The sequence below is a fragment of the Giraffa tippelskirchi genome, chromosome 1, assembly GCF_054371585.1.
Source record: "Giraffa tippelskirchi isolate mGirTip1 chromosome 1, T2T-mGirTip1v1.2.pri, whole genome shotgun sequence".
Lineage (NCBI taxonomy): Eukaryota > Metazoa > Chordata > Mammalia > Artiodactyla > Giraffidae > Giraffa > Giraffa tippelskirchi.
The window spans coordinates 28063180-28089418 of NC_137275.1; the positions used below are offsets into that span (position 1 = coordinate 28063180).

Genomic DNA, 26239 nt, shown 5'->3' on the forward strand with positions numbered 1-26239 from the left:
GTTCAGTGCTTTTGCGAAGAGGCAAACTTATCAAGAAAGCCAAACAGCTCTTAAGGAATTGTTGAGAACTAAGGTAAACACATTTGAGAAAGTCATTAGTAATGAGCCGGAATTCCCTTTTATTTCAGAGATTCAAGGGATTAGATCTGATAGAGTGCCTGAGAACTATGGATGGAGGTTAGTGACCTTGTACAGAAAGCAGTGATCAAGACCATCCCCAAGAAAAAGAAATGCAAAAAGTCAAAATGGTTGTTTGACAAAGCCTTACAAATAGCTGAGAAAAGAAGAGAAGCTAAGCGCAAAGGAGAAAAGGAAAGAGATATCCATCTGAATGCAGAGTTCCAAAGAATAGCAAGGCAAGGTAAGAAAGCCTTCCTCAGTGATCAATGCAAAGAAATACAGGAAAACAATAGAATGGGAAAGACTACAGATCTCTTCAAGACAATTAGAGATACCAAGGGAATATTTCATGCAAAGATGGGCACTATAAAGGACAGAAACACTACGGACCTAACAGAAACAAAATATATTAAGAAGAGGTGGCAAGAATACACAGGAGAACTATACAAAAAATATCTTCATGACCCAGATAACCACGATTATGTGATCACTAACATAGAGTCAGACATCCTGGAATGTGAAGTCAAGTGGGCCTTAGGAAGCATCACTGCAAACAAAGCTAGTGGAGGTGATTGAATTCCAGCTAAGCTATTTCAAATCGTAAAAGATGATGCTGTGAAAGTGCTGCACTCAATATGCCAGGAAATTTGGAAAACTCAGCAGTGGCCACAGGACTGGAGAAGGTCAGTTTTCATTCCAATCCCAAAGAAGGGCAATGCCAAAGAATGTTCAAACTACCGAACAATTGCACTCATCTCACACATTAGCAAAGTAATGCACAAAATTCTCCAAGTGAGGCTTCAACAGTAAGTGCACCAAGAACTTCCAGATGTTCAAGCTGGATTTAGAAAAGACAGAGGAACCAGAGATCCAATTGCCAACCTCCGTTGGATCATAGAAAAAGCAAGAGAATTCCAGAAATCATTTACTTCTGCTTTACTGGCTATGCCAAACCTTTGACTGTGTGGATCACAACAAACAATGGAAAATTCTTTAAGAGATGGGAATACCAGACCACCTTATCTGCCTCCTGAGAAATCTGTCAAGAAGCAACAGTTAGAACTGGACAAGGAACAACGGACTGGTTCCAAATTGGTAAAGGAGTACATCAAGGCTGTATATTGTCACTGTGCTTAGGTAACTTATATGCAGAATACATTATGCAAAATGTCAGACTGGATGAGGCAGAAGTTGGAATCAAGATTGCAGGGAGAAATATCAATAACCTCATATATGCAGATGATACCACCCTTATGGCAGAAAGTGAAGAGGAACTAAAGAGCCTTTTGATGAAAGTGAAAAAGGAGAGTGAAAAAGCTGACTTAAAACTCAACATTCAAAAAACGAAGATCATGGCATCTGGTCCCATCACCTCATGACAAATAAATGGGAAACAATGGAAACAGAGACTATTTTGGGGGGCTCCAAAATCACTGCAGAAGGTGACTGCAGCCCTGAAAATAAAAGACGCTTGCTCCTTGGAAGAAAAGCTTTGACCAACCTAGACAGCATATTCAAAGGAAGAGACATTACTTTGCTGACAAATGTCTGTCTAGTCAAAGCTACGGTTTTTCCAGTAGTCGTGTATGGATGTGAGAGTTGAATCATAAAGAAAGCTGAGCGCCAAAGAACTGATGCTTTTGAGTTGTGGTGTTGGAGAAGACTCTTGAGAGTCCCTTGGACTGCAAGGAAATCCAACCAGTCCATCCTAAAGGAAATCAGTCCTGAATATTCATTGGAAGGACTGTTGCTGAAGCTGAAGCCCTAATACTTTGGCCACCTGATGCGAAGAACTGACTCACTGGATAAGACCCTGATGCTGGGAGAGATTGAAGGCAGAAGGAGAAGAGAATGACAGAGGAGAAGATGGTTGGATGGCATCACCAACTCAACGGACATGAGTTTGAGCAAGTTCCGGGAGTTGGTGATGGACAGGGAAGCCTGGCAAGCTGAAGTACATGGGGTCGCAAAGAGTCAGTCAGGACTGAGTGACTGAACTATAATGATCTAAACTGGGCTCAGCCATCATTTGAGGTGATGGCTGTTTCTAGGTACACCACAGCTCATCTGTGCTACTGGGTTAAACTCCTAGAGCAGGACCTCCAGGATCTAATGTCTGGTGATCTAAGGTGGAACTGATGTCATAATAACAGAAACGAAATGCACAATAAACGTAATGCACTTGATTCATTCTGAAACCATCTTCTACCGTTCCCCTCTCCAGGTCAGTGGAAAAATTGTCATCTACAAAACTGGTCCCCAGTGCCAAAAGGGTTGGGGACCGTTGTCCTAGAGGATAGCCATGTGGAGTTTGATGGTTAAGGCAGATCAGTGGCTGCTGACCCCCATGTTAACATTTAGGGTTCTGGAGCCGCCATAGGCCAGAGCATGCTGGCAGGACGGAGACTGTGTGACAAGAGCCTTCAATAGCATTGACTTTTGACAAGTGTTGCTGTCAGATTCTTCTTCAGAGGGTGAAGCAGGGGCCTCATCTAAGCTTTCAGACAGAATTCAGATGATGCCCAGAAGCTGTAGAAAGTTCTCATGCAAAATACCCCTGCCTGAGACATGCTAATAGGTATTCTTTGGGAAAAAAAAAAGATCAGGGGAGGAGAGGCTTTTCCTTGTTTTTGTCAAATAGGTACACAGTATGTTTATGTGAGCTGTGACTATGGAGTGGGTGATGGCATGGGACACTTCCCCAGGGTAGCTCATTATAAGCTCTCATAACAACCAGATACACCAGTGTTCATGCCTGGTTTAGGAAAGTCTACAGTAAACCATAGCAGCCTGATCTTGATTATGGTGGCATTTTTATTCCTTGACATCTCTGAGATCCAAATCAGTCTTTCCTCATTTTACATCCCTGACACAGTGCCTTTGGCCTAGAGCTGAAACCAGTCCTGGCTTGTCAAGGGAAGTGACTGAAGCCAGATTGAGTGTTTTTTATCAAAGGATGCCACACACAAGCTTTTAGAAACTTGACTCTCAGGAAGTCCTTAAATACTGCATCCAAAACAAATTAAATGCCTCATGCTCTAGCTTCGGTCATGTATTTCTTGTTTTAACCTCAGTGGAAATTCAAAGCAGCTGATAACTATTATATAATCATTCTCATATATTTATTTACTGTTAGCCGATCATTCCTTAGTTGTTTCCTTTTAAATGATGAATTATCCTAGTTCCTTTTAAATCTGTCACATTGAAACAAACATTTGTTTCATTTCTGGCAAATAAATTAACCCATGTCCTCTTGGTGGTAAAACCCTGTAAGGAATGTCACTGTTCATAAATTTTCTATAAAACTTTTTGGAAGAAATTTGCATATTCCGGAAACACTTCCTTAGCTGTACTTAAACTTCAGTCCATTTGTGAAATGGCCACCAATTTCTGTGACTAATATTATTGTTTTTACTCCTGAGTTAGGATTGCCAGACAAAATACAAATGCCCACTTACATCTGAATATCAGACAAATAAGGAATAGTATAGTATGTCTCATGTATTAAAAAAATTACTTCGTGCTTATCCAAAATTCAGATTTGACTAGTAATCCTGTATTTTCGTTTGCAGTATCTGGCAACCCTAATGAGATACTTTGAAAAGCACGCATGAAAATTGTGTTTTCACTTTAAAATGTCGCACACCTCTTTTCTGCCTATATCGGAAGCAGAAAACATTCCAGAATTCTTGAATAATACCTCTTGTTGGCTCTAATGTTGATAATTGACAACTGATGTCAGTGTTTGAAAGAGTTTCTTACCTACCACAGTGGAAAGCTTAGGAATCATAAACGCAGCCATGACCGCATAATCTTAGACAAGTTCCTTAATGGCTCTGAATGTCAGACTCCTCAACCGTTAATGGGGATGGTAATAACTACCTTATAGACCTGTGGCAAAGATGACAGTAATGTAATTTTTGTAATAGGCCCAAAACAACACATGGGGCTTCCTTCTGCAACATCCCACAAGTATTGGGGCACTGACAAGATGTGGTAGGTGTAGTCCTAGGCACCAGGGGATGAGAGTGAACTAGGCAAGATCCCTGTCAGGTAATAAACAAGCCAAGAAACCATGAAACAAGGGCGAGTTTAAATAATGGTGAGACCTAGGCAAAGCACTGACTGGGTGACCTTGAAGCCATTAGATGGAGGCACACAGCTTAGAGTGGAGGTTGAGGGAGCATTGCCAGGACTGCCCGGAGGTGGTAACACTGAGACTAAGTGAAAGAAGGACCAGGCCACGCAGAGACCTGTGGGCAGGGCATTAGATGCAGGAGGAGTTCTGAGTAAAGGCAGAGAGAGCTTGTCTTGCTGGGAAAGTTAGGGGAGCAGAGGGGTGGGGGTAAGAAACGAATAGTAGGGCTGAAGCATGAACAAGGAGCAGGTTTCTAGAACAGTGTTTCTCAAACTATCTGTGGTGAAGGGCAGTTTTTAAAAAATTTGCCCTACTTTTATAAAATACAATAAAAATTATCATGAAAATGAAATGAAGATGGCCACATGCAAAATACAAGCTCATATTTCTTAATTAGATTCAGCAGCATAAGAGCATATTTCATTAAGTGATATGAGAACAAGTATAACACTAAGAAATTTTAAAATGGTTACACATTCACTGACAGTGTGCACTTAGGCAATTAATATATACTGTTCATTTAGCTTTGCCCATCAATCATACTTGTGAATGTGGAATCAAATGCTGTATAAGTTTCTTAGCCTCACTCTTGCAGATGGGCTTTGGTGCAGGCACCACACTTTGCATAAGTGATGAACTGTTCTTGACTAGAAAGGCAGAAAGGCAGAGGTCAAAATGACTGTGATAAGAAGTCAAGATTTAAGTGTTAGCCAGACAGAGAGTGCTAATAAGGAAAATTTGGTTTTCCAGTCAGCTGTGAAGAAAATGGGATCCTCTTTATCCTAAACTTCCCAGAAGCTTAAATCTGAGCAGGGTGAGTTCATTATAAAAAATGTCCACATTGGCAAAATGTCTACATTCTTCCGAGGTTCCTACCATTTCCATAGCATCAGGTGGTTCCTCCCTTCAGTGGCATGCTGGATCTAAATGGGGAGACCAGATAAGTCAATTTTAGTCTAACTAATAGCAAGGCCTGAGAGTTTCTTAATATTTCCAGGTCCTAGTTTTCTCATTTGTCAAAAACAGGACTAGCTAATATCTCAGGTACTTTTAAATTTGAAAATTTTATAAATCTCTGATTCCAGCTGAGTCTTTTCTCAACAGAATAAACTTTTCAGAACGAAAAGAACTTGCTAAATTAAAATCAGATTAATAAAAGTAATTTTGACTTTTTAATTGAAACAAATGATTTAAATCAAATTAATCAAAGCTAGAATCAAAACAATAATTTGATTTTAGTGAGATGAAACTACTAAAAAATATCTGAACAGCTAAAATTTCTAATATTTACCATATTTTGTTTCTGAACTGGATTTGTTATCTTATTTGGAAAAGTCTCCAGCATACTCTGGTCAGGCTGTCTATAGGTTGAGAAGTTAGTATTCATTCACTTTCTAGCTTTTTTATTCTTATGCCATGGTACTCTTCACCATGATTCAAACTTTAGGTTTATTCATTTCTATATACTCTGTAGTACTGTAGGGAGGTATCAAAAATAATAATTCACTCCTAGAATATTTTAAATGTAAATTTAGAAATGATAAATAAAGCTGTTCTGGAAGCTATCCGTTCATCAATTAAATGTTTATTAAACACTTTGTTAAATATCAGAATAATACAAAAACAAATGGTACCCAACCATGCCCATGAGAAGATTATGATTCATTTGGGGGGAAATTCAATGGGTTGTTGTGTTTGGTTGCTCAGTTGTGTCCAATTCTTTTGCAGCTCCATGGACTGTAGCCTGCCAGGCTCCTCTGTCCATAGGATTTTCCGGGCAAGAATACTGGAGTGGGTTGCCATTTCCTTCTCCAGGAAATCCTCCCGACCCGGGGATCGAACATGTGTCTCCTGCTTGGCAGGCAGATTCTTTACCACTGAGCCACCAGCGAAGACTGAAGAAATACAAAGTGCTTTGAGAACCCAAGGGCTGTAATGACTGGCTTCCTGGGAGAGGTAAGACAGGTGGGTTTGGAAACATTAGGATGGGATCTTGAAGAATCACTAGAAATCTGTATTTCTATTTCTATCCGGAGGACACACTTATGCCTAGGTACAGGAGGGAGAAAGGTGAGTGCAGAAGGCAGGGCATTCTGTGAGGCATCTGGAAGCAACAGATGTGTGCTGCTAGCATTGTATTTTGAAGGTCCACTATCATGTTATCAAGTTTGGAAATTATTTTGTAATAAATTATAATATATTTTAGAGGATTTAAATCGAAAAATAAGGAATAGAGTCCTGGAGAGCCAATAGTGTCTGGCATTTTACCAGTATTCCTTCCCTTAATCATGATCTTTCTTAGCTCACAAAATGAGGGAACTGAGACTCAGAGAGGGTAGTTAACTTCCCCAAAGTAACAGAGCTAGTAAGTGGCAGAGTTGGCATTTGAATCTAATTGTTTGACTTCAGAGTTCCAAAAGCCAGCATTTTATCCTCAGCACCAGGCACCCAAAAGAGGCAGACATGTCCTTGGTGGGAAAAGCTCTCATCTGTCTTGTCACTCAGGCCACCCAACTTCTAATGTTCCCTTCAAAATGTTCTCCTCCAGGGCATTTTCTGTGCAAGGGGATGGGAATTTACCTAACTTCAGAATGCAGAGCCCCTCCTTATCAACAATGGCCTCAAGGGGTCTGCCTTCAGGCTTTTCATCCCGTTCAGGCAGGTCCGGCAGAGCAGTTCACAGGCGACTCGGACAAACTTAATTAAATTCAAGTGAGTGTTGTTACGAAGACCTGACAGGCGCAGTTGTGTGGAGCTGAATAATTGAGTTGTGCGGAGGTTTTTTTTTTCTCTTTGCCTTCTTGGTGGTAGGCTTTTTTGGGGGGTTTTGTTTTGTTTTCTTCGGGTTTCTAAAGATGACCCTGACACTTTTCATAAAGCTGTTTTCTAGTCGGAACGCCCTCCATCAAAGAGACGCAGTCTGGTTGCCAGGCTACCGTGAGAAAAGAGAAGTCCGCAGTGACAATGCCGACCTTTTCTTGGAGTATCCAGGGTCCATACTTCTTAGTACAAAAGTACCTCCCATAGACCTCACAGCTAGAACTCCACAGTGTCACTACCTGAGCCCCAGACGGTCAGGACTGCGCGGCGTTGCCTGACTAAGCTCACAGCGAGGACTGAAAAACAAAGCACATCAAATCTGTAGTGAGGAAAAGAAGAGGTCATTTAGAGATTCGTTTCAAAAATATCACTCATTATAAGCACAGATGAAAGCAATTAAGGAGTATTTTCTCCATGCAGCCCTCTGGCACGGGGAAAGATGACGCCTGGTTGAGAAAGGCAGCAAAGGTTTTGCCGCTGATTTGCTTACACGTTTCCGGATAGATGGCTTGCAGTCAGTGCCTGGATTGTAAGAGACTTCCCTACTTCAGATTTTGGCTTTCAGAGGTTTTTTTACATAATCTTTTTTTTTTCCTACAGGCTGTTTAAATATCACTAAGTTTACAACTCAGGGGTTCCTCAGTTCCTGCTTCCCATTGATGAACAGTAATCATTTAGTCTTTGTATTAATTTCTAGTATGAAATACAGATATAAATGATAATGGATAGTTGTAAAATTTCTATTGTTCTTGACATGTGTTTTTGTAAATCAATATTTGAAAGCATTATGACTGGTAGAAATTTTTAGTTTTTAATCACCATATAGGTTTTTATCCTAGTGGCTCAGAGGGTAAAGAATCTGCCAGCGATGTAGGAATCCTGGGTTCAATCCCTGGGTGGGGAAGATCCCGTGGAGGAGGGCATGATAACCCACTCCAGTATTCTTGCCTGGACAATTCCACAGACAGAGGAGCCTGGCAGGCTACAGTTCACAGGGTCCCGAAAAGTCAGACATGACTAAGTGACTAGCACTTTCATAGTTTTTTTAGATAGAGTTTTTGGTTTGAAATACTTCAATATATTTCACTACAGTAGCCCATGCTGTCATCCAAAGTCATTTGAGTGTTTATAAATTAGATGTGCACAATATATTGAGTTTTCTTCTTTTCAAAGTATTTTGATGGTATGGAACTTGGCAGATCATAAAATGCTATCTTTTACACAGAGAATTTTTAGATGATTTTCTCTTCTCCAATTCCTATGATGTAGCTTAGGGTAAATATTGTTATCTACATATTACATGTGATAAAATGGAGCTTAAGTCACTATCAAAAATCATATCCTTCTTTGCCAAAACTATATTGTTTCTAAAAAGTCTCCTGATTCTTGTGCTAGAGCCAGTAAGGGGGAAAATTCTGACTCTCAGCAACTCCATTCCAGTCTCTGCTTTTTAATTTTCATTTTTGTAGTAGTATTAGAAAAGTTCCTTCTCTCTTTCTCTGGATCTCTGAAGTTCTTTGGTTTTCAGGACAACTCTACAGTAACACAAGATCTGATCACTGCTGGCCAAGGATAAATTCTTCAGTTCTGTGGTTTTCTGTTTTCAGTCAGCAAATATTCTGTAGAGTTTTAACTATTCATTTTAAAAAGTATCAAAAGGTGGTAAATTGATTCATTTTCAACTCTATCAAAGGTATTGTGGTGGAAATCCTCTGAAATGTATAGATGAAATAACTAAAGCACCTACTAGGTGCTTAATTTAACAAGATAGCTGGTGAGCATCTAATGTATGTCAAACATCATTCTAAAAGATGGAACTCTAGCAGTAAGTGAAGAAATCACCTGCCCTTATAGTGAACCTAGTTCAGTTCAGTTCAGTTCAGTCGCTCAGTCGTGTCCGACTCTTTGCGACCCAATGAATCGCAGCACGCCAGGCCTCCCTGTCCATCACCAACTCCCAGAGTCTACCCAAACCCATGTCCATCGAGTAGTGATGCCATCCAACCATCTCATCCTCTGTCGTCCCCTTCTCCTCCTGCCCCCAATCCTTCCCAGCATTAGGGTCTTTTCCAATGAGTCAACTCTTCACATGAGGTGGCCAAAGTATTGGAGTCTCAGCTTCAACATCAGTCTTTCCAATGAACACCCAGGACTGATCTCCTTTAGGATGGACTGGTTGGATCTCCTTGCAGTCCAAGGGACTCTCAAGAGTCTTCTCCAACACCACATTTCGAAAGCATCAATTCTTCAGCACTCAGCTTTCTTCACCGTCCAACTCTCACATCCATACATGACCACCGGAAAAACCATAGCCTTGACTAGACGGACCTTTGTTGGCAAAGTAATGTCTCTGCTTTTAAATATGCTATCTAGATTGGTCATAACCTTCCTTCCAAGGAGTAAGCGTCTTTTAATTTTGTGGCTGCAATCACCATCAGCAGTGATTTTGGAGCCCTCATAGGTTGGTGGATGTCAATTTCAAACAAACATGTAAGGTCAGGGCTCCAAGAGTGACACAGTAATAGTCCTTGGATGGTGTTGGCATACTTTTCAAAATGTCTGTAGGTTATTCTGATTGGAGAAGGAAATGGCAACCCACTCCAGGATTCGTGCCTGGGAAACCCCATGGACAGAGGAGCCTGGTGGTCTATAGTCCATGGGGTCGCAAAAGAGTCAGAAACGACTTACCAACTAAACAACAGCAATGTCAAAGGTGATTCTGGTGTGCTACCATTTGTATTTGGGGTGTGATGCAAGGCTTTCCCCTCATACTTGGGGACTTTATTTAAAATGGTCTGCAGAGTTTGGGGATATAAATATAAACATTTGTTTTATAAATGTCAATCAAAAAACATTGTTTTGAGAAATTCATATAATTTATGAAGTTTGGATGTAAAGACCAGTAGGCAGTCTTCTGGGAAAATTGTAGCTGATGATGTTTTGTGGAAAATGTAGATATTTGAAACAGGGAATTTAATCCCTGGAATTGGTTAAACAGATCAGGAAAGAGCCGAGAAGCCAAACAGAGGTCACTGAGGCAGAGATTAGTGACAAGAAGTTGTGGTAGCCCTGGCTGAAAGGGAAAAGCAGAAGGTTCAAGGGAGCCAGGGCCACAGAGCAGAAGCTGGAACAGGCTGGCTCAGCCTAGCAGGAGCTGGAGACCCGAGTCAAGAGGCTGCCCTCTTTCTCCCTTCTTCCCATCCTCCATGATTCCACTAGTGCCTTTCACTGGTTGAACTCAATCAATGAGTTAACAAGGGAATATTAGAAAAACGGGCTTAAGGAGAGCAGACAAAGAGAAGAAATGAGTCTGATGGATTCTGACCCAAGACCGGCACATTTAATGACTTTTCTTTGTTCAGAGAAGGCTCTGGAACCAAACTGCTTGGACTCAAATCCTGGCTTTACTGCTAATTCTGTGTGTAACCTTGGGTAAATTACTTAATCTAAGTCTCATCTTCCCCATCTGTAAAATGAGGACCACATAGAAATGGCATTATTACGTTGTAAGGTTGTGGTGAAGATGAAATAATGTTTTTAGCATGTTAGGATTATCATTATTACTGTATAAGACATTGTACTAGGTGACATGAGAAATGTAACAAAGCCATCCCATCCCCACAGTCATGTGTAATCTACTTGGAGAAGAAAATACATTGATAAATAATATAAGGGAATGTACCATACAGAGGGAGGAGTGAATGTTGCACACAGTTGTACCGTGTTTTATTGTACTTCACAGATATTGCAGTTTTTGCAAATTGAAGTATTGTGGCAACCCTGCACAGTCAGATGATGGTTAGAATTGTTTAACAATAAAGTATTTTTTCAATTAAGGTATGTACATTTGGGGGGGACTTTTTAAAGCCATAATGCTATCACACATTTACTAGAGCACACTATACTGTAAATATAACTTACATGCACTAGGAAACCAAAAAATTCATGTGTTCTGCTTTATTGCAGTGCTTGCTTCATTGTGGTGATCTAGAACTGAAGCCACAATAGCCTCAAGGCATGCCCTGTGTCAGCTAAGAATGGAACCAGTCTATTCAGTTTCCAGCTTGCAAACTGAAAGGGATGGTTCTATGTGAAATTACTTTTAAGTCCTTGCAGTATGATTAATGTTTAAATGTACTATCTAGATTTGTGGGCAAAAGAGCAGTTTGTTTTTTATATTTATTTATTTATTAAAAAAGTAATAATATTCATTGTACAGAATTACAATGACACAGAACAACACAAAGAAGAAAACAGCAATTAGTGGTAAATTTAACTTCAGGAGATGGTCATATATATTTGACATATTTTCTACCAGTCCTCTTTAATAAGTGTATTTAATGTATATATACATTATTTCACTTATAAAACTTAAAACATAATTATATATAGCTATAGAGTAATGGCTCCCAAGTGGCTCAGTGGTTAAGAATCACCTACTAATGCTGGAGACACAGGAGACATGGGTTCAATCCCTGTGTCAGGAAGATCCCCTGCAGTAGGAAATGGCAACCTGCTCCAGTATTCTTGCCTGGAAAGTTCCATGGACAATGGAGCCTGGCAGGCTACAGTCCATGGTGTCACAAAGAGTCCAATACAACTGAGCAACTGAGCATGCACGCGTACAGTGATACCTTTCCTGTTATTACACTGGAAGGATTTCCAGATATTATTAAATATAATTTACAAAAACTATTTGTCTATATAATGTTGCATATTATATCTGAGCCTTATTTTATCTATTTTCTTATATTTGGATCTTTGAGGAAATTTTAGTTTGTTCACAATTAACAGTAGTGGTGAAGTGGTGTCACTCTAAACCAGGGAAGTCAAGCTCAAATGCCTGCCGGACCAGGTCAAGTCCCTACAAAACTGTTAAGCCTGGGGCAATATGGAGTCATGAGGTCTGTGGTAGATACTGCAGAATGCACACCCTGTGGAAGGGTATTCAAACCACAACCACCCAAACAGCAACAGCAATAGACAGAGGAGGGATTGGACCTTGTTGCTAGTTTGACTACTTCTGGACATTCATTAACATTTTCCAGAAAAGTAAAATACCTGTAAGGAGATTGAATGCTTGGACCCATTCTTCCTCCTCCACTAAATCCACGACCCTGTGGTGGTTTCATTTGGATGGAGCATATGTCCCTACTCTTTGGCTCACAGTAGGTCTTGTGATTCACTTTGCTTTATGCTCTGTGCTGAGCCTGAGTCCTAAGGTTGCCCTTCTGTATCTCTCCCTTTACCATGAGACAATCTTGCTCTGGCCAGCACACTTCAGAAGAAGAATGAGATGTATGTTAGAGGAGACCGCACCAACAGGAATTTCAGTATGGAGCAGAAACCTGCCCCAGAAACCTGTAAGTGAGAAACAAATGCTTATTTTTGAAAGCCACTGAAATCTTAAAGGTGTTTGATATGCAGTGATAGTCAAGCAATACAATATCAGTTTTTCCCAGAAAAGTATAAATTCGCATTCCCATAGCATTATATGAAGTAAAAGTAGCTCATGGCTTGATTTTGCATTCATTAAAGTTTCACTTTTAATTTCACATGCTTTTTGATCATTTCTCCTTTTCATCATATCCTTTGACAATTTTTCTACCATATCTTTATTTATTTGTAAGAGCTCCTTACATTACATATTAGAGATCCAAGGCTTTATTCATTTATTCAGCAAATCTACTATGTATCAGGCACTGTTCTTAATCTGTAGTCCTTGTTAGCATTTTTTCTGCAAATTTCTATTTGCCTTTTAATTTTAGTCTGAGATTATTTTTACCACATATGATCAAATTTTTGCTTCCCTGTTTTTCTTTTCCCTTGTCTTTAATGCTTAGGAATCAGAAGATAGATTTCCAATCTTAATGTTTCACTCTGCCGATTTTGCAGTTCTTTCTGTGACATTCAGCCTTTCTTCCTCCTGCTGTGCCTGGTTTTCCCTTCCTTATGCTTGTTTTTTTACCCTTTCTGATTTTCTCACTTTCTAATACCTTTTTCTCCTATAACTCTAAATATTGTTGTTGTTCAATCGCCAAGTCATGACTCTTCATGACCGCGTGGTCTGCAGCACATCAGTCCCCCCTATTTATAGAGGCAAAGCATGTGCTCAGTTGCTCAGTTGTGTCCGACTCTTTGTGACTCCATGGAGTGTATCCCTTCAGGCTCTCTGTCCTGTCCATGGGATTTTCCAGCCAAGAATACTGGAGTGGGTTGCCATTTCCTTCTCCAGGGCATCTTCCTGACCCAGGGATCAAACCCACGTCTCTTGAGTCTCCTACACTGGCAGGCGGATTCTTTACCACTTCACCACTTGGGAAACCCCTCCCTATTTAAATATGACTCTAAGTATAGTCATATATAAAAATGGAGGTTCTTTTAAAATATTTTAATCTATTATTACAAATTTGGATTTTCTGTTCATACTGTATGAATACAGCAATTAACTATTACTTTTCTTAACTATATTAAGTTACTTTTAATTGCTAATGACTCTAAATTAAGTATTTAGGTGCATAAATCTCCTACCTGAAAAACATTCAGGGCTAAAGAACAATTCAATTCAATAAATATGTAATTTCTATTATGCATTCAATGACCCATGAGGAATTCATTAGAATACTGTAATAAAACAATAAAATGAGAGTTGGAGGAAAGGAGGCTAACATGATCACAGAAATAATACAATACAATATAGAATATGGCAGTTGGCACAGAAGAGATACAAAAGGTATGAACTGGGAATTTAAAGAAGGGAGACGTCACAATCAATTTGAGATGTGAAAGATTTTGATGATGGAATCTATTAGATATACTTTGAAAAAGATGTTAATTATATCTGTTAATTTCATCAGCTCAAAAAGCATTTTCTTGTCTTCTGATATTTTCACCTTGATTTTCATCCAGAGATAAGCTATCTTCCATCTTTTCAGGCTATGTGGTTGGGTGAGGTTGACCCCATCCTTGTTTCATGATTTGCATGTGGCCCAAACTTGACCAACCAGGTAGTGATTAATACCTTGAAGATATATGATCCAATACAGTGGAAAGGCACTTTTTAATTTAGGGGCGGCTGAACTTGGAGCTACAGAAGTTAAGTTACTACACTCCAAGTTACTACTCTCCTCAAAACTCAGTATGTACTTTACACTTCCAGCTCATCTCACATTTTTTGTTGAAGTATAATTGATTCACAATGTTGTGTTAATGACTGCTGTACAGCAAAGTAACTCAGTTATACATACATTTTTTTCATGTTCTTTTCCATTATGCTTTATCACAGAATATTGAATATAGTTCCCTGCACTGTATGGTAGGACCATGTTGCTCCAAGTTACTACATGGAGAGATTTTGAAAGTAAATTGAAACCAATGCAAAGGAAAGAAGAGGTGAGGGATGAAGAGAAAGAAATGAACAGAAGTAGAGAAAAAAGAAAGAGGTAGGGAGGATGAGAATGAACTTCACATCTTGATAACATTATCCAAGCCTCTGTGTGCAACTGCTTCTCATATTAATATCTAGACTTTTCAGCTACACAGCCAGTCAAATGTGTTTTTGCTTATACTTTCTTGAATTAGGTTTTAGTTATTCATTAATAAAAGAGTCCTAATGGGCAGGACTGGGGGACAGGGAGCTATATTAGAAGCAAACAGAATGAGCAGAGGCATGAAGGTGGTAACAAGTGGGGGCATGATAGAGAACAGGCTTATGGATACAGAGCGGGGAGAAGGTGGGACGAATGGAGAGAGTAGCCTGGAGATATATACACTGCCATAGGTAAAATAGATAGCCGGTGGGAGCTTGCTGTATGATTCAGGGAGCTCAACCCAGTGCTCTGTGATAACCTAGAGGTGTGGGATGGAGTGGGAAGTGGGAGGGAGGCTCAAGAGGGAGGGGACATATGTATACCTATGGCTGATTCATGTTGATGTATGGCAGAAACCAATACAAATCTCCTTCAATTAAAAATAAATTAAAAAAAAGAATGAGGGCATGGTTAGGGAATAGCAATCATCTACTGTTGGGAGATTACAGTGGATTTAGCATGAAAATCTGAACAGTGTATGACTAGGTGTCTGGGCCATCACTGTCTAATAGAAACATAATGTGAACCACATATGCAATTTTTCATTTCTATTACTCACTTAATAAAGGTGATATTAATTTTAACAATGTGCTCTAACACAGCACATCCATAGTATTACCATGTAAGCATATAATATGTATATTTCAATCATGAAGATATTTTATAATTTTTGACTCTATCCTCAAAATTCAGTATGTAGTTACACTTCCAGCTCATCTCATGTTTTTTATTGAAGTATAATTGATTCACAATGTTGTGTTAATTACTGCTGTACAGCAAAGCTACTCAGTTATGCATGCATTCTTTTTCATGTTCTTTTCCATTATGCTCTATCACAGGATATTGAATACAGTTCTCTGTGCTGTACAGTAGGACTGTGATGCTTATCCATTCTATATATACCAGTTTGCATCTGCTAATCCCAAACTCCCAATCAATCCCTCTCCCACCACCCTCCCTGGCAATCGCCAGTCTATTCTCTATGTTCATACCTCTGTTTCTGTTTCATAGATAGATTCATTCGTGTCATATTTTAGATGTCACATACAAGTGATATCATATGGTATTTGTCCTTCTCTTTCTGACTTACTTCACAGTATGATAATCTCTGGTTGCATCGTCTCACTTTTTAATATCCACACTTCAGGCTCAATAGCCACAGGTGGTTAGTGGCTAGTGTATTGAACTGCACAGGTCTTGTATTGAACTGCAGATGTTTTGGTAATGGGGAGCCATTGATAGTTTTTGAGCCACATATCACAGTACTCATACTGTGTTGCTTTTCAACAGCTTAATGTGTCATAGTTTCCAAGATTATCTGGGGAATGAAAGAGGGAAGTAGAAGGCTGTTAATTGTATTATGTAAATATTCCAGGCATATTTAAAAAAGCTTAAACTAGAGTAATAGAAATTGGAGTGAAACAAAGATACACTAAAGACCAAATATATATAATCTGACAGATAGTTGATATAAGGGTGATAGAGATTAAAAAAAAGATTAAAATAGGTAACAATGATTTGTTTCCTAGCAAGAAAACAATGATTTGTTTCCTAGCAAGGATGTTAAAAGGAATACTTTAGGGGTAAAAATGATGACTTCCACTTTATAGATGCTGTTCAAGGTAGTTGTACATCTAAGGACATCTAAGGACATCTAAGGAAGAATTCTCATTAGGTAATTGAAGCTGTGAGCCTGTGGTTCCGGATATGGAGTAGGTAAAAGGTACAGATCTGAGAGAAATATATGACTGCTGGGGTCATGGGAGACAAAACAGTTAATGAGAAGAGATTAAGCATAGTTAAGGGAATCACCTTGCTGAATGTAAGAGAAGAAAAGAAACTAGTTAAGAATGTGGAAAAGGTTAAGGTTGGATACACAGTAGAAAACATAGTTCTTTCCTGGTGGCTCAAACCATAATGAGTCTGCTTGCAATGCAGGAGACCTGGGTTTGATCCCTGGGTCAGGAAGATCCCCTGGAGTAGGAAATGGCAACCCGCTGCAGTATTCTTGCCTGGAGAATTCCATGGACAGAGGAGCCTGGCAGGCTACAGCCCATGGGATTGCAAAGAGTTGGACACGACCGAGCGACTAACACACACAGAAAACATAGTATAAAATAGATGTCACAAAAATAAAAAAAGGAAGTTTTAAAAAGGAATGTTTAGCAACTTCATATGAAGCAGAGACCCATAGGGATGAAAACACGAAGGGCTTTTATAAAAATAACTGCTATGTGCCCTTGGCGTATCATGAAGCATTGCTTCAACCTTCTCATCTGTACAAAGAGAGGGTGAATGTATATGTCTGTCAAACTCCCTTTAGTGCTATCACCCTGATTAGGTCAGCAGAAATTCACAGGCAGAAAGGGAGTCAGACTTTAAAGCATTATGCAATGAGTGAATGATTAGGAAGGGGAAATAGATATGAATATTATGTTAAAATATAATACCTTGGAAGAGAAAACTAATGAAGGGAAAATTTCTTTTTTCCTTAGGAAACCATCTAAGTACATTTGTAGGCAGAAGGTAAGAAACTTGTAGAAGTAAGAACAAAAGGCAAATACCAGAAGTATAATAAGTAGAGAAAGCTTGCTGTGGAGGAAAGAGGTGATTCAGATACACAGATTTCCCCAACATTTACTGAATGCCTCCTCTACACTAAGTACCATGTGAGATGTTCTTACAGATGATATCCCATTTAATTCTCATTACAGCTCTGTAAGGGCAGAATTATTATTTATATCTTTTATAAAGGCAGTTGTGGTATTGCTGTTAAGACCATGAGTTTTGTAGTTAGACTTTCTAGGCTCAAATCTCAGCATATCTAATTAGCTAGGAATACCTGGGAAAGTTTTTTACTTTTTCTTTCACTTTCCTTATCTGTAAAATAATTTCAATCTCATGGGAGTTTTGTAAGCACTAAAGAAATAATGTATCTGAAATCTTTAATGCCTGAGAATATTCTGCTGCAGCAGTTTTCACCTGGGGTAATTTTGTTCCCAAGGGGATATTTAGCAATGTCTGGAATCATTTTTGACAGGTGCATGCTACTGGCATCTAGTGGGTGGAGACCAGGGATGCTGTTAAATATTCTGCAATGTGCAGGATGGTGCCTCACAACAAAGAATTATCTGACACATACGTCAACAGTGCCAAGGCTGAGAAACCCTGTTTTACAGACATTAGCTATTATTACTACTGCTCACATAGAAGGAAATGAAGCATCCCAGAATTTAAGTAACATAGTAAAAACTACACAGTTAAAAAATGATAGAATCAAGTTTGAATCTGTTTTTCCCTCACTCCAAGTCTGAATCCATTTCAAGTGCACTTCCCACACTATATCACAATTGGCACCTAAAAGTAAATTTGTACCTATCATCCAGGTCTCGATTTCTTTCTCTTTTTTAGAGACGAGGGTACATTGTGTATTTTTTCCAAGTTTATTGGGAAATAATTGATGTGAATCACTATATAAATTTAAGGTATAGTATGATGATTTGATTTTGATTTATACACATTGTGAAATGATATTAAATCAGATTGTAGTTTCTAATACCACTTTGGTATTAGAACTTTGGTAAAAGGAACCAAAGTTTTTTGGAGAAATAGCTGATTCCAGAGCTAGGGTAGGAGATATACAAAATGATTTTGGAATAATATATAGTGCCAAAAAAGTATGGAAGTGCTGAAAAAACTAACCAAACAAATAAAAACACAGATACCAATGATGGGAGTATGTCAAAGGGCACCAGATTCAACTGAAGAGCTCCTGATGGCCAAAATTGGAACAGTTTCAACAATGACATAATATAGTATTGGATTATAATCCAGAGTATAAAATAAATACCTGTGAGTCCATAATGATATAAATAAATGATTATAAATGAAGAATTTGGGGAGAATAGACAAATCTCCCAAGCAGAAGAATTCCAAATGATTTATGTAGCTACTCTCCGCCTCAAGAAGGAGGAGACTAACTCCCTACTTCTTAAGTGTGGGATATGTCTAATGACTTCGGTCCAAAGAGAGCGACCTAGAAAAAAAATAACTTTACAGGAGAGAAACTTGAAGACCCTACCTCAGTAAAGGATCAAGGCTAACATCAACAATAAAGTCATAGTGACAGCATGTACCCTTGATATAATGTGATGAAAAGTACTTTACCTCTGTGGTCTTCCTCCCCAAAACTTATAATCCTTGTGTGATCATTATCCATCTTAGAGATATTTTACAAAATTATAAGAGAAGTCTAAGCAGATATGACAACTAATTGTAATGTGGTATCCTGAATGTGATTCTAGAACAGAAAAGGGGCATTAGATAAAAACAAATGTATGAATAAAGTATAAACTTTAGTTAATAAAGTATTGGGAATTCCTTAGTGATACAGTAGTTACTGCCAGAGCCCAGGTTTGAGCCCTGGTTGGGGAACTAAATCCTGCAAGTTGTGTGGCATGGTCAAAAAAAAGGAATAAGTAAATAAGGTGTCAATATTGGCTCATCAATTGTGACAAATGTGTTATACTATGGGCTTCTCTGGTGACTCAGTGGCGAAGAACGTGCCTGCAGTGCAAGAGATGTGGGTTTAATCCCTGGGTCAGGAAGATCCCCTGGAGGAGGAAATGGCAACCCACTCCAGTATTCTTGCCTGGAGAATCCCACGGATAGAGGAGCCTGGCAGGCTAAAGTCTGTGGGGTTGCAAAGAGTCAGACATGACTGAGTGACTGAGCATGCCTACGTGCAAGATGTTAATTACAGGTGAAACTGAATGGGGTTTATGGGAATTCTCTGTACTATCTTTGCAAATTTTCTGAAAATCATAAACTACTGTAAAATAAGACGCTCATTAAAAAAAAAAACAGCAATTTAAAAAAATTACTCTTAAAATAGAGATCCGATCTTTTTTTCCCTTCTTGTGGACAAAAGCCTAGCTCAGTTCAGTTTTTGAGGAGAAGAGCTGAACTTACGGAAGAAGTGGCTTGAGTATTCTCAATAAAGTAGACATCAAGTGGGATATTCTGAAACATGATATTCTGAAACAGGTTTGGAGGAAATTGTGTTCTTGAAAATGATGTAAATGATTTGAAGTAGTAAATTCAATAGAAATTTTAGGGTGAATATCAATAAGTACATTGTGTAAATTTTTTAAATTGTTCATGTGAAGAAGAATGTATTTAAATTGTTCATGGAACAAAATTTATTTCTGTGATTATTTAAAATAAGCATAACACTTATGTTGTTCAGATATTTCTAGAGTCATTACATACAACTCATGTAACTAGTAGGAATCAGCTGTTATGGAACCAGTCTCTAGAAATACACTATTTAGACCAAAGAAGATGCTTCTGTCAGAGAAGGGTGTTCAGCAGATAATGTTCTTTGTCTGTTCAATGTCTGTGGCTTGTTTCTGTTATTGAAAGGTCCTCAATTTTGTTAAGGGAGGCAATGAACCACCTAAAATAATTCAATATGCTGACATCCTTGAAACTAGAGCTGGCTATGGAATACAATTGTGGCCAATGAGGATTACAGTGAAAGTTGCTCAGTCATGTATGACTCTTTGTGACCCCATGGACTATACAGTCTATGGAATTCTCCAAGCCAGAATACTGGAGTGGGGAGACTTTCCCTTCTCCAGGGGATCTTCCCAACCCAGGGATCAAACCCAGGTCTCTTACAGAGAAAGTGCCAAATATTATCTTCACTGTTTCTCATTTTTCCTTCCTTCCTGTGACACCAATTCTAAACCCAGAGTGTAGGAGTAATTCTGTGACTATGAGGGCATAATTGTAAGGCTGCAGCTCACACACTAAGGAGAGTAGGATGAAGAGATGGACAGCCAGATCCTTAAAATATTTTCGAGTGACTATGCTAGCCTGGGCATATTACTACCAGACTTCTAGTTATCTGAGGAAAATAGCATCACTTAGTAGTCAAAAGTAATCCTTAACTGATATAATCCTCCCTGAACTGATCTTGTGACTTAAAGAGTAAAAGAGAAAGGGAATATTGATTTAGTTCTTAATCAATCAGTGGGATGGCTAATAGAGAAATATCATCTCAGTATCCACAATTGCATCAAAAAGAATAAAATATTTGAGAATAAATCTAATTAAGGAGGTAAAAGACTTGTACTTGGAAAAGTAGGAGACACTGGTGACATACATTGAAGATGACGCAAACAGATAAAAAGATACATCACACTCATAGATTGGAAGAATTAGTATTGTTGACTATTCTATCTGAGGCAATTTACAGATTCAGGGCAACCCTTATCAAAATACCAATGGCATTTTTCACAAAACTAGAACTAATAATTCTAAAATTTGTATGGAAACAAAAGATCCTGTATAGCCAAGACAATCTTAAGAAAAAAAAACAAAACAGGATGTACCATGCTCCCTGATGTCAAACTAGGCTACAAAGATACAGTAATCAAAATAGTTGGTACTTGCACAAAAGCAAACACATAGATGAATGGAATTAAACAGAGACCCCAGAAATAAACCCATATTTATAAGCTCAATTAACCTGCAAAAAAGTAGGCAGCAATGGGGTAGAGACAGACTCTTCACTAAATGGTGTTGGGAAAAGTGGACAACTACATGCAAAAAAATCAAACTGTATTACTTTTTCACAATGTATACACAAACTCAAAATAGATTAAAGACTAAAATGTATTAATAAGACCTGAAACCATAAAACTCCTGGAAGAAAACAGAGGCAATACACCCTTTGACATGAATCTTAGCAATATTTACTGTATATGTCTCCTTAGGCAAGGGGGAGAAAAGCAAAAATAAATGAATACATCAAACCACAAAGGTTTTGCACAGAAAAGGAAACTATCAACAAAATAAAACTCTGCCTGCTGAATGGCCAAAGATATTTGCAAATGGCATATCCAACAGGGGTTAATATTTAAAATATACAAAGTACTCATAGAACTCAAAATAAAATAAAACAAAAAGGCTGATTAAAAAATAGCAGAAGACCTGAATAAATATTTTTTCCAAAGAAGACAACAGATGGCTAACAGACGCATGAAAAGATATTCAACATCGCTAATCATCAGGGAAATGCAAACCAAAACCACAATGAGATACCACTTCATACCTGTCAGGATTGCTATTATAAAAAATACAACAAATATTAAGCATTGACCAGACATGGAGAAAAGGAAACCCCCATGCACCATTGGTGAGAATGTAAATAGATGTAGCCACTGTGGAAAACAGTATGGAGATTTCTAAAAAAAATTAAAAATAAGCTACCATATGATCCAGCATTTCTACTCCTAGGTATTTAGTCTATAGGAAAGGAAAACTCTGATTAGAAATGATTAATGTATGCTTGTGTTTATTGCAGCACTATTTACAATAACCAAGATATGAAAGCAATTAAGTGACCATGGATAGATGAATGGATAAAAACGTGAGATACACACCAGATACACAGTGCAATATTACTCAGCCATAAAAAAGAATAAAATCTTGCCTTTTGGGACAACATAGATGGACCTAGAAGGTATTATGCTAAGTAAAACAAGTCAGACAAGGAAACAATACTGTATGATTTCACTTATATGTGGAATCTAAAAACAAAACAAATGAACAAATATAATCAAATAAAAATAGGGAAGATGGGCGAGGGAGGAGAAAAGTAAGTGAGAGAAATTAAGAGGTACAAAATAGATGTCACAGTATGAAATGTGAAGCATAGAGAATATAGTCAATAATCATGCAATATCTTTGTATAGTGGCAGATGGCAACTAGAATTATCATGGTGATCATTTTGAAATGTATGGAAATATTGAATCACTATTGTGTGCACCAGGAAATAATATAGTGTTGTAGGTCAATTATACTTCAATAACAAATGAACAAAAAAAAAATCTCACAGGAAAAGAGATCATAATTTGTGGCTACCAGAGGTGAGGGGACGAGTTTCCCAGGTGGATCAGTGGTAGAGAATCCGCCTGCCAATGCAGGAGCCGCAGAAGATGAAGGTTTGATCCCTGGGTGAGGAAGATCCCCTGGAGAAGGAAATAGCAACCCACTCCAGTATTCTTGCCAGGATAATCCCACAGACAAAGGAGCCTGACGAGTTACAGTCATTGAAGTTGCAAAGAGTCAGACACAACTGAGAAACAGGGCAGGCATGCAAAAGGTGAGGGGACAGGCAGGGGGAATTAGATGAAGGTAGTCAAAAGGTATAAAATTTTCAGTTGTAAGATAAGTAAGTATTAATGATGTAATGTTCAACATGATAAGATAATTAACCCTGCTCTACTCTATAAATGAAAGTTCTTAAGAGAATAAATCCTGCAAGTTCCCATCACAAAGAAAAATATATTTTCTGTTTCTTTAATGTTTATATGAAATGATGGATGGTCACTAAACCTATTGTTATAATCCTTTCATGATGTATTTAAGTCAAATAATTATGTTGTGTATCTTAAATTTATACAGTGCTGTACTTCAATTATATCTCAATAAAACTGGGGCAAAAAAAGTGAACCTCCAACATAGCCTAATCTTTAGATTTAAAGTGAAAGAAATTTGTTATGCAAAATGAAATGGATTATTGTTAATCCATGGAGGAAATATATTCTCTCTAAACAAAATGGCTAAAGGAATCTCTGAAGTCCTGGAACAAAACTCTCTTTGCAGCTGTTTTAGAAGATGCTGGAAGCTAGGGAAAATATGAAGAGAGCAGCATAGACTTTTCTTCCACTCATGGACAAAAGTAAGTCTAGTATTTTCCCAGATGTCAAAGGACAAACTGACTCAGTTGTTAAGCACTGTTTTCAGAGACTTCATAATCAGAGGAAGAGATAAAACAGAAAGTATAGAAACATATTGTGGAATGTCAGTAGAAGGCATTTTAATGTCGAAAACTGACAGAAAAGTTCTACATTAACAAAGCATATTAATTAAGCATATAAGACTAATGCTCATACTACTTGAAATAAAATTACCAATGAAATATAAAAGTAAGGAGTAACTTCATTAAATCTGATAACCCAGGAAGCAGTGATTTTTTTTCTCTCGGAGAAACTTTGAGGAATTTTGAGTTGCTTGAATAAACAGGATTGAAATAAAAAAAATGGTGGATGGAACACATGATTCTCCATAGGTGAAGTACTGAGAGCAAATTCAGAAGACCTGGCAAAATCCATGTGAGCCACCAGCCCTTTCCCTTTTCCACCATCCAAAGTCAGTGGAACAATGTGGATCCTATTACCGCTTCTGGGAAACACAATTGGTTCCAGGAGGTCATGGCAAGCAGAGGCGCCCAAAGTGGCATTTACTCCCTGCCTATTTGGCCCACTAGGTAAGGAACGGGGCTCTTCATTGGCTAGCTTCTAACAGATGCAACTGTGCCAGGCAAAGAATGGTGGTCCTCTGCCAGCTAATTCCTGGCCACTACTTGCTGTCTTTGGCTTCAGATACTTCCTATTTCTCCCCAGGCCACTGTACCTCTGAACTAGCAAAGTATGATTACAGTAAATCTTAACTCTTCCTATTTGTGTGTTTTTATGCTAGAAAGATTTTGAACAGAGAAAGTCACACAGTCCTTGATAGTTCCCTATCAGCTTCTATTTGTGGGTAATAAGAGAATTTTCTTTGTCTCAGGTGTGTCTGAGGAGACAGAAAAATCATTAGGCACATCAGTTATTTCTAGGACAAAGGAAGGGGACTGCTCTGAAACATTAGAACTTACTCTAAGAAGTAAATTTTCAAACTTTGTTTACTCAGATTCTAGAATGTACTACATTATGTAACCAATATGATCAGTGATGAAAAAGCCCAACCAAGGGCAACTCAACTATCATTTAAAGGAGATTAAAAAAAAAAAAAAAGATGGCTACCAAATAAGAAACAGTGAAAAACCTCTTGAAGAAAAGTTTGCATATTTTAGCAAAGTACATTCTGAGAGTTTGACACGTTCAATAAATTGTCCAAGAGCCCAAATAAAGAGAAACAGATTAAAATGATGAAAGAAAATATGAGGTACAGACACATGAAAGAATTTCAATCTAAAATGGAACGGGAGACTCTGAAATAGAGAATCTCACATGCGCACCCTCAGAAGAATGATACTTAAGAACTGAGAGGCTGCCTTCCCATAAATGCCTCACTTACAAATGACTAAGGATTATCTTCTGACCAATGAACATCTGCTAAAAATCCCTGGCCATTCTCAAGCCAGTGAACTTACTGCTTGGTCTCTGGCTGGACTTCGTCTTCTTTGCACTCCTTGCCCATAATAACAACCCATCCCAAACCCTCAACAGACTTGTCTGTAGCTTGCTACAGCATGTATTTCCTTTACTATTCTCGAATTAACTCAGTGTCTTGTAATTTGAGCTTGCCTCAGTTTATCTTTTCATTTGGGTTGACAGAAGGAAGGAATTCAATATGCCTATATTACACAAAAAGAGAAAAAAAGCCAAGGAAGTACTAATGTAAATATAAAAGAAGTTTTAATCAGCTGAAGAAAGTCTGAGTCTGAAACTAAAATCGGTTCCCTGAACACAAGGCAAAATAAATGAAAAGAAAGATTAATAGCATAGGTTTAAAGAAAATAAATCCAATTATTTCTAAGCAACTCATAAACAAAAGAGAAAGTTTACAGATAGTAAAGATAGTTGAGAGACTACACAGAAAATAAGAACAATGAAATTTTAGTGTGTTAAAACTTACAGTAAAGGATCAAAGCCATTCTAGAAAACACTAGCCTATGTGTTGTTTCTATTATTAAATACAAATGAATGAAAAGAAATGATTTCAAAACCTCAAAACATTTGAAAATGAGCTGTCAAGTTTAAGGAAAGCAGGAGAAAGAAACTAATACAATACGTAAAATAAGTAATTGCAAATTAAAGATCTATAGACAGTGTTAAAAGCTAGGAACTGGACCTTTTAAATACATCAAATATATAAAACATGCTGGTAAATCTACATAACAACAAAAAGAATTAGCATGTTAAAATGATATATTTATAAAAAATTTTAATTAGCTACTATATAACTATATTGTGTGTGTGTGTGTGTGTGTGTGTGTGTGTGTATGTGTGTGTGCGTGTGCTCAGCTGTGTCTGACTCTTTGTGACTCATGGACTGTAGTCAGCCAGGTTCCCTTGTCCATGGAACTTTCCAGGCAAGAATACTGAAGTGAGTTGCCATTTCTTACTCCAAGGGATCTTCCTGACCCAGGGATCAAACCCATGTCTCTTGTGTCTCCTGAAATGTTAAAAAACTTAATGATATATATTTTATAGAAAATATAAATTAATAAGATAGATTCTAAAATAATTAGAAAACCTCAAAAAACCTCCAAGCTGAGAAATAATTAAAAATTGTATTATTTTTTTAAAGTTTCCATCTTGATAGTTTTACAGGTGAATTCTTCTAAACATTCAAAAAAGAGAAAATATAAAGAGCTTAGGAAAAGGAGGAAAATTTTCTAACTCAGCTAATATAAACCTACTAGCAAAATCTTACAAAGTATAGAAATCTGCAGTTGTTTCTCAGTTATGACAAACAATGTAAACATTCTAA

General features: G+C 37.9%; 1 protein-coding gene across 3 annotated transcripts in view; it reads left to right on the top strand.

Annotated features, from left to right (window-relative positions):
* The window catches only part of ADAMTS3 (ADAM metallopeptidase with thrombospondin type 1 motif 3), a 335418-nt gene that overhangs the window by 24756 nt on the left and 284423 nt on the right, over positions 1-26239 (top strand). For 2 of the 3 annotated variants that reach the window (XM_081587060.1, XM_081587070.1), the window contains one exon: positions 5987-6214. In XM_081587060.1, the coding sequence (XP_081443186.1) occupies positions 6194-6214 (21 nt within the window). In that variant the 5' untranslated portion in view covers positions 5987-6193. Of the gene's footprint in view, positions 1-128; positions 362-5986; positions 6215-26239 lie in introns of all 3 variants that reach the window. The other variant, XM_081587042.1, reaches the window with a different exon arrangement.